The sequence below is a fragment of the Muscardinus avellanarius genome (genome assembly GCF_963383645.1).
Source record: "Muscardinus avellanarius genome assembly, chromosome: 3".
In the NCBI taxonomy this organism is placed as follows: domain Eukaryota; kingdom Metazoa; phylum Chordata; class Mammalia; order Rodentia; family Gliridae; genus Muscardinus; species Muscardinus avellanarius.
Window position 1 is genome coordinate 99,227,273 of NC_137788.1, and position 9,705 is coordinate 99,236,977.

The window sequence follows — 9,705 nt, forward strand, 5'->3', positions numbered from 1 at the left end:
GCAACAAAATGCTTTCAGTGGAGTTATTGTTCTTGTTTTGCAACAATATTTCTTGCTATAATTTCCTCACTACAATTGTGCAGGACCCTTAATTTTGTGTCATGTGGGGAAGAGAGAGAGAGAGAGAGAGAGCGAAGGGTGAGAATGGAGGCACTCAGAAACCAGGGCTCAGAGAGTTAGCAATGTTCTCAAGGTCCAGAAGCCAGCCCGCCGTCTGGGCCAGAAGTCCGTGTCTGCTTGTGCGGGTCTATCTCCCAGCCACTGTGCCCAGGCCCCCTGGGGTCTCCGGCACTCAGTGCCGTCAGCGATTCTGTGTGGGAACCCTGTTTATGGGAGACATCCTGAGAATGAGGGGCTTTGTGGGTGAGTTGAAATTCCCACTTGGTGTTTCATATGCTAACACATATGAAAGACCTTGAAAAGCCTACAGAAAAAAAAAAAAAGCTGGTTAAATTTGTGTAACTCGGTGTTTCCCAACTTGTTGATTATAGAATTTATTTATTTAACATTGCCAAGTTGAGGATCTCTTATCTGAAATGCTTGGGATCAGAAGTGTTTCAAGTTTCAGATTTTTTTCAAATTTTGGATTATTGGCATGGACATAATGTGATACCTTGGAGATGGGATCCAATCTGCATAAAACTCATTTACTTTTCATATACACCTTAGACACATAGCCAGAAGGATGTTCTGAGTGTGCATGTGGTACTAGGGATTGAACCCAGGGGCTTTCTATCTCCAAGCTATACTCCAGTCCTATTTTTTATTTTGAAACAGGATCTCACCAAATTGTAGAGGGCCTCACTAATTTGCTGAGGCGGCCCGCGAACCTGCGATCTTCCTGACTCAGCCTCCCAAGTACTGGGATTACAAGTGTCTACCACCAAATGCCCTGCAGAAGGTGATTTTTTTTGTGTGTGTGTGTGGTAGTGGGGGTGGAACCCAGGGTCTTTTCTATCTCCAGGCTATACTCCCAGACCTATTTTATATTTTTATTTGGAAACAGGGTCTCACTAAGTTGCTGAGAGCCTCACTAAGTAGCTGAGGCTGGCTTTGAACCTGTGCGATCTTCCTGTCTCAGCCTCCCAAGCGCGGGGATTACAGGCATGCGCCACCATCCCTGGCTAAAATATTTTAAATAATTGTGTGCATGCTACAGTTTTGTGGTAGAGAATTGTCTACGGTTCCCATCATGTCAAAACGTTTTTCATTGTGGGAGTGGGACTTGGAGGGAACTACTCCAAAAACTGTGTGTATGTATTTGGAGCATTTTAAATTTCAGACTTTTGGATTAGGGGTGCTAAACCTGTAAACATATTGCAGAACATGCCTTGAAAAAAACGTAAGGAGAAGATGGATTGTGTGATCCAGGGACTCTCTGGGTTGTCTGGAAGAGAAGTGGCTGGGATCAGAGGCATCCTCCCCAGCAGGAGGGGCTATGCTCAAAGTCCCCTTTCCACCAGCCTGGCACCTGAGCCCACTGTATTTGCACATAAGTAAGGCCACTCATGCTTACCCCATGCAACAGGAAGGGCAGCAGTGTGGCTCCTGGCATTTTTTTTTTTTTTTTGTGGTACTGGCGTTCCTGGAAGCCCTTATACCTCCAGGCTATACTCCCAGACCTATTTTATACTTTTTTAAAATTTGGAAACAGGGTCTCTTAAGCCAGTGCGGCTGGCTTCGAACCTGCGCGATCCTCCTGTCTCCGCCTCCCAAGCGCGGGGATTACAAGCGTGCCCGGCTCAGTCCAAGCTCATGTCTTGAAGGATGCTGAGAGTGTACAATCTGTGTGCTCGATGAGCATCTGCCCTTGGCTCCTGGACCAAGTGATGCTTGATTAGAGGGCAGATTGTGCCACTCTGGGGCATCAATGCCACACACCTAGACTTTTTCACTAATAAATCCTCTCTCTCTCTCTCTCTCTCTCTCTCTCACACACACACACACACACACACACACACACACACACATTATCCATCTCTCTCCCCTCTCTCACTCTCTCTTTGGTACTTGGAATCAAACCCAAGGGCATTCCTCTGTGATATGCTCCTAGCCCTTTTTATTTTTATTTTTTTGTTTTGAAACAAGATATTGCTAAATTGCTGATGCTGACTTTGAACCTGCAATCCTCCCATCTCAACCTCCTGAGAACTTGGTATTACAGGCACATGCCACTGCGCCTGGCTGTCTAATGTCCCTGCATTGGACCTTTACCTTTCAGGAGAACAGGGACACTACCTTACCCAACCAGTGCCTGCTCTGTTACCTCTGTCCTGAGGTCGACACAAATGCCCAGACAATCCTTGTTGGCTTGAATGTGAGGAAATCGATAATCCCCTACGCTGCACGGTTTGGTGCAGAGAAGAATAAATGGTGGTGTTGCAAATCCCTTAATTCATTACCAAAGCCCTCTGACTGCCCCAAGCAGCATAGAAAGATTCTCAGAAGCAAAAAGAATATTGAGTGAAATGCACAGGGCTGTCTGAGGTGCTGTGTTTTCTGGGAAGAGTTAGAGCGACTGTCAAAGCCCTCGACGTATCCATTTTTATGAGTTTGGGTGGTGATTTGATGTTGTTAGAGATTCAGGTCTCATCTTCGCCTCTGAGATCATCTGAATAACGTTGGGAATGGGAAGGGAAGAGCAGAGATGAGGCACGGCTGGCAGCCCTGGATCCGACCATATCAATCTGGGAGGAGGAGGGGCAGGGGAGCCTGGTCTTCCCGGCTGGCTGGGCACGAGGCTGAGCTGGAGGCAGCGAGCAGCAACAGAGCCCACGGTGCTCTGCCTCCACCCCAAGTGACCATGCGAGGCGCCAGGCAAATCTCCATCGTGCTTCTCCTAGTAACTGTGTCCGACTGTGCGGTGATCACTGGGGTAAGTCTCTAGCATCCTCTACACACAGAATTCAGGATGATGTTAGGGTCTGTGGGGTCTGAGCCACACAGGTGCCTCTGTCACCCAATGCATCGCAAACCAGAGGGATGGAGGCAGCCATCAGCCAGTACTTTGGAGAGGGGTTGCATGTGGTGTTCAGATTAGTTACACCCTGCTCTGATTGCAGGATTGGCTTTTGAGACACTGTGTTTAAATCAGAACTTGTTTGAAATGCATCCGGAGAGCATTGTGAATTTTCTGAAGTTCAGTTTTTTCCCTATGATGCAATTGTGAATTTCATTATAAAGTGGATTAGCACCCGCTAATTTCTCTTTTGTGTAAGTTTTGGTTTTCATATATGGTCTGATCCACACGTCAGTTTTAACTTCCTTAGCCCATTGGCTTAATAGAAGGCAGGAGGCTTCTAACTGCTACTGCGTCAGTCCCGCCTCCACTGCCTGCTGGGTGTGGAGGTGCACGCCTGCGATCCAGTAGATGGGAGGCTGACACAGGAAGACCACAGGTGTGAGGTCCGGTGCATGGTGATTTAGTGAGACGCAGTTTCAAAATAAGAAAATAAAAGGGGCTGGGCTGGGATTAGAGCTCAGAGGGTAGGATGGGTTCAATTTCCAGTATAAAATAGGAAGGAAGAAAGAAAGAAAGAAGGAAGGAACAAAAGGAAAGAAGGGATGTCTTGAAACACCTTTCATCCTGTGCACAGCTAGTTCTGAGAGTGACACCAACATCTGGCTCAGAGCATCCCAAACACGCAGAAACGCAGACACACAGCAGAGGTTCCGCCCTGGGGGCTGCACATGTCAGTATTGAAGACCCTCAGGATGTCTGGCTTCACCTCACACCACTCTTGCGTGGCCTTGAGCTGTTATGACAGAACCATTCTTATTAAAACCCGAATCAATGTTTCAGTTCAGAGCTTTTCAGCTCAAAGTCATGAGAAAAAAGAGGGGAAATTAACTTTTTGGGGGGCTTTAATTTTCTCTAACTTTTTACATAGAGAAGAGAGATGGGGAGTAAGGTCAAACAATTCCTGGAATCAGATTAGTTTTCTTGTTTAGAGTACAACTTTATTCTTTCTTTTTTTTTTTTAAAGGGGAAAAGACTGAGTTCAAAGGAATAAATAGTAAAGCCAAGCCAATGCTTTGAAGACCCAAAGCAAAAATAAAGGGGGAAGGCAAGGTTATGTGTGATGTGAGTGAACTGCTATTGGGCGGCCCTGAGACGTGGGGGCTAGGATGAAGGAGAGACACTGCAGCCGCCCGTGTTGAGGGTCAGGGGCACGAGGTAGACCCAGATGCCGGTCAACCCCACTGGGTCAGGGCTGACATCTGGCCTAGAGCAGCAGCAGGGCGGACAGGTCTGAGGAGGTGGGGTGAGTTCTTCGTAGTGAAAAGAGCCACAAGGGCCTGATGAGGCAGAACTGTAATCCCAATGCTTGGGAAGCAAGGCAGGAGGATCATAGGTTCGAGGCCAGCTCACAGCAGCTTAGTTCCAAAATTAAAAATAAAATAGGGCTAGTGGTGTAGCTTGGAGGTAGAATGCTCCTGATTCAACCTCCAGTACAAAAGAAAAGAAAAGAAAAGAAAAGAAAAGAAAAAAAGCAATGAGAGAGAAAAGGAAGCGAGGGTCAGAGGAAAGGCAAACAAGTTGAGCAGTTAGAGGACCTCAAGGGGAGGCCAGTGCCCCGGCCGCCATGTCTGGCCAATGCCCCACATCTGACTCTCAGGAAGAGGCCAGGTTCTGCCCTCTCCGTGCTCCCCTGCTTCTGGAGTTCAGGGCTGCATGGCCCCTTCCCAGGTAGGTCAGAAGAAGAAAAGTGGTGTCTCCTTTCCCCCACCCTCAGCTTTCAGAGGGTGACCGGGTGTGAGAAATGCCCTCGCTGGCTGGAGAACCGCAGTGAGGTGACTGTCACCATTCCTCCTCTGGCTGACAAAGGAGCTGTCCCTCTTGGGGCTGAGAAAGTCAGGGGCTTTCAGTCTCCACACAAAGCAAAACCCAGCTTTGAGTTTCTACTCAATGGTGCCACCCGGCGTCTCTAAAGTGGACAGACTAGACACTTCTCCCCCAGGTCCCTGCCTAGGTGAGGGGCAGTTCCGAGTTCTGCTTTCCCAACCTTGGTTTTCCTGTAGAGAGCTTGTGCAACCTTGTTCCAAATGGCACTTTCCAGAAACAGGCAGGGTCACACAGCCCATCCTGGGAGCCCAGCGCAGAGGGGGCCCATCCCTCTCTGGGGGTCCTAGAGGCCAGTTGAGAGGCACTGGGGAGAGACATCTGTTCACTGGGCCTCTGGAACTGGGGGCCGACCTGTGTAGGAGACACCAACGATGGGCCCTGGGTCTGAGAGCACTGGCCACTCACAATCTTGGGCCATCGGGACCCTCCCCCTCCCCCAAATTTGAATTAACTCAATTTCACTAGCATCCATGGGTGCTAGAAAAGCTGTACCTCCTAACCCTAGACTTGTCAGACAAAGGAGCTGGGACAACTCTTGGGTCCAGGTCTGCTGTCCTGCAGGGCCCCCAGTGCCCTGGGGTGAGAGGAACTGGGGCCATAAACCTCAGTCACAGGCATGCTGTTGGGCTGAGGCCGGGGTGACACCCTCAGCCTCTTCCATCCTGAGGAGGGCATTTCAGAGACACCTTGCTCTCTGGTTTCCTGGGTGGTGCTGTCAGTGGAGAAGGGTGGATTCGGTGAAGGGTCTGGAGCAGTTCCCAGAGGGGGAAAGTAGGGGGTGTGACTCGGGCCAGTGGGGTCCTTGGCTTATGTGATGGAAAAGAATATGAGCATGAGCCTGAGACACAGACAGGGACTGATTTAGAAAAGCAAGAAATAAACATTCAAGGGAGAATGCAAGCCATCTCTAGGGGGAGGGGAGAGAGAGAGAGAGAGAGAGAGAGAGAGAGAGAGAGAGAGAGAGAGAGAGAGATTGATTCTTGGAGTTTCACGGTACCAGGGGGCATACCTCCTAGCTACACCCCCAGCCCTATTTTTTTTATTTTTTTATTTATTTGAAACAGAGTCTCACTGAGTTGTAAAGGGCCTCACTAAGTAGCTGAGGCTGGCCTCCAAAATCCTCCTGTCTCAGCCTCCCAAATGCTGGGATTACAAGCATGCGTCACCATGCCTGGCTTATGTCCCCCTTTTAAAGGAGGTTAGAGTAGGGTGGTGTCGGCTTAGTGAATCTGATTCCTTTGATTGTGGACGGCAGAAAAGGTGACAGTGGTCTGGTTCTCAGAATCTTCAGGTTCACACTATCTAGCTGATACACAGTGTTTAGACTGTACCCACAGCACTGGACTTTAAACAATATCTTTCTCTAGACCTCATTTGATCAGTCTAAAAATACATCCTGTAAGCTTAAGCTAACAAAGTCTATAGGCACCAGCTACTTAGAGCACTCTTAGATTTATCGGACCTTTTAACAGTTCAGGCCTGAAGGAAAGCAGGCCTGGGGAGTGGAGGTGGGGTGATCATGGGGTATTTACATGGAAAGCTATAGTCCCACTTTCCTTCCCTGTTCGCCTCCTTTTTCTTTCTATTCCCCCTCAGCTAACCGGCTGTCCCCTTGCTCTGCCCGCAGGCCTGCGAGTGGGATGTCCAGTGTGGGGCGGGCACCTGCTGCGCCATCAGCCTGTGGCTGCGGGGTCTGCGGATGTGCACCCCGCTGGGACGCGAAGGAGAGGCGTGCCACCCCAGCAGCCAGAAGGCAAGTCGCCTGCGCCTGGGCCAGCTCCGACTGCGACTGCGCAGACGGGAGGCGCCGGCAGGGCCCTAGCTAAGCCTCCAGGGCTGTGGCTTCTGGGAGAGGCTGCTGCCCCCGCGCCCCCTTAGTGCCTCACAGATGATGTTTGCCCCAGATATCATCCACCTAACTAGACGGGCTGGGGAGCCATTGATGTAACAATTCTTACAGCAAGGTGGAGAAACTGAGGCACAGCAAGACAAAGCACACAGCCAAACATGCAGCTGGGGATGGAGCCTCGGATTCCTTCCTTCCTTCCTTCCTTCCTTCCTTCCTTCCTTCCTTCCTTCCTTTTTTTATTTCCTTCTTTTCGGTACTGGGGATGGAATCCAGGGGCATTCTAACCTCCGAGCTACATACCCCCAGCCGTATTTTTTATTCTTTATTTTTGAAACAGAGTCTCACTGAGTTGCACAGGGCCTCACTAAATAGTAGCCGAGGCTGTCTGAGAACGGCGATCTTCCTGTCTCAGCCTCCCAAATGCTGGGATTACAAGCGTGCGCCACTCTGCCTGCCTGGAGCCACAGACTCTGCCATCAACTCTGGTCATATCTCACTGATGCTGGGCAGTGCCTCCTTGGGGGGCAGCCTGGGGGGCAGCGGGGGTCTCTGTCACATAGGCTATCCCCACCCTTCATTTTCTGGGTGGTCTTGGGCAGTTAACCTGGACGCTCTGGGCCTCACATATACATAGAAGGGAGCAGACTAAAGTCTTACCCATCTGATAAATCTGGATTTTGGAAGGGTTCCAAATGCCCTTTGCTCCTTAGGAGCCTCCCTTTCAGAATATAAAATTAGGCCCACAAGATGTTGGCCTCCCCCACACAGGGGCTCGAGGGCACACGTTTTAAGGAGGGGCTCCCTCTAGCACTCTGGGCACCTGGCCCTGTTCCCACCCCCTGACTGCCAGCTCCCAGCTCCTATGGCCTTGGCTTCTGCAAGGCCCAGGGGTGCAGCTGCTGGGGGCGGCAGGAGGTGCGGCCTGGCCGTGGCTCAGGCTCTTCCATACTCCAAGGGCTTGCCCGGCACAGGCTGCGGTGCTCATCCAGCGATGTCCTCCCATCCAGGCCTCCCCCCCACCTCCACCCCACTGGGGAAGGAGGCCGGAAGCAGCCCCCTTTGCTTTGGGGTGTGTGATGAGGTCCAGTAGAGCCAATGGGAACCTCAGTAGTAATGAAAACTAAGGCTGAATCCTTGCTACACACCGCTCTTCATACTAAACTTTTTGTAAGCGTATAATTCAAACCTTTTGCAGCTACACATTGTAGGTGTTATTAACCCATTTTACAAATAATAAAGTTGACACACCGCGAGGCTAAATAAATTGCCGGTTGTCTCACAGCTGGGAAGCGTAAGAGTTGGGATTTGAGCGCAGGCAGTCTGACGCTGAGCCTGGGCTGCTAAATGCTAGTATTCAAGCCCCTTGTGGATTCCTACACAGCTGCGCCTGGGCGCCCGCGGGGAGGGAGCGCAGATCAGCAGAGCAGTAGGTGCGGGAGACAGTCGCGCGCATGCGCACACACCGCCCTGCTGGAAGGGCCAGGCTGTGTGTGCACAAACCCCCGCTCATGTAATGGCGAGCGCCGCTCAGTCACTCTGAACATCGTTTCTTCATCTGCTGTTTATTGTTGTGTTAGGTGATGGGAGGTGGGGGCGAGATATTCGCCAGGGCTGGGCGACCAGAGTCTCCAGCAGGAGGCCACCTTCCATGGATGAAGGTGTCTCTCTCCTTCTAGGTCCCCTTCTTCCGGAAGCGCCAGCACCACACCTGTCCCTGCTTGCCCAACCTTCTGTGCTCCAGGTACCTAGACGGCAGGTACCGCTGCTCCCTGGACTTGAACATCAACTTCAAGGAGCTTGTCGGGTCTCGGGACACCCACCGGGATTCCTCCTGAGCCCACCCTGGGGTGGCCCTGCACGGCCCCGTGGGCCTCCCTGCCCGGTATGCACACGCGCACGCGCACGCACACGCACACGCACACGCAGGGGGCCTGCTCCCTTTTGGCTGCCTGATCCCCTGTGGTTGTCCACTAGGCTGCCCGCTGGTGGCCAGCTCGAGGCTGTGGCCTGAGAGGTGGCCACCCTGCTTCTCTCCCTGCTCAATGCGCCAGAGAGGCCGCGGATGATGTGGAAAGATCCCTCCGCCTCCCTGGCCTTGGCAGGAGCTCTGCTGAACTGGGCCTTCTGGCACAACTCCCCCCACCCTCAAGTACACTGCCCCAAGTCGCAGGGCTTTCCAGAGTGTCAGCCTCCCATGCTGAGGCCGGGGAGAACTGGCCTCAGGGCCTCATCTTCCTCTGATTAGCTAACTCCTTATTTTCAGAACACAGGCCCAAGGCCTGCTCTTTCCAGAGGACAAAGGTCAGTCTCCCAGAGGCAGATGTGGGGATTCAGGGAGCCTCCTGAGAGCTCTAGTCCCAGCCAGCCCGTGACCTGTGACCTGTGACCTTCAGCCTGTCCGCTAGGTCAGAACTGTAAAGCCTCTACAGCCCCTCTTGACACCCTTTACCCTTCACTAATGAAGCCAGGGAGCCCTTCTGCCTCTCCATTAAAACGCAATGGCGGGTTCCAGCTAATCTGATATTCATGTCTTAGAAGGTAATTAGGGAATTACCTTAAGCAGCCTTTTCCCAAGGGTCAACCCCTGAGAGCAGGTCTGCTCCTGGGCTGTGTGTGGGGCCAGCAGGAAGGAGCAGGGCAGGGGCGAGGGGGGAGTTGATTTGAGGGCAGAAAGGCAGCCATGTATACCCGAAAGGTAGCCTGTGTACACCACCTGCTGGCTTCGGAATAAAAGGAGTACCGTAACCAAGGTGTGTGGCCGTGGTGTTCCTCTGTGTGGACCAGCGGTGTCCAGGCAGGACGGTGGGGGTGGCAGTGGATGTGAATGGTGTTCTTTCTCCCAGCCAGGGTGTTTTGGAGCAGGAGGATTTTGGGGTCTCTGAATGAGAGGTGGGAGCCCACACAGATGGCTCTGGGAGGGAGGGCTCTGCTGTGGAGCTGTGGAGGCAGGAAGGGGGCTGTGGGCTGGGGGTAGGGGGCCCTGCTAGGGAGACCGCTTAGCAGGGTCCGA

General features: G+C 52.0%; 1 protein-coding gene across 1 annotated transcript; it reads left to right on the forward strand.

Moving 5' to 3' along the window:
• Positions 1–2,803: 2,803 nt before the first annotated feature.
• PROK1 (prokineticin 1) lies at positions 2,804–8,530 on the forward strand (the record flags this gene model as incomplete). The annotated part of the gene is made up of 3 exons (XM_080691496.1): positions 2,804–2,875; positions 6,474–6,599; positions 8,372–8,530. The coding sequence occupies 3 exons, from the start codon at positions 2,804–2,806 to the stop codon at positions 8,528–8,530; spliced, it is 357 nt and encodes a 118-aa protein (XP_080547622.1).
• Positions 8,531–9,705: the final 1,175 nt, after the last annotated feature.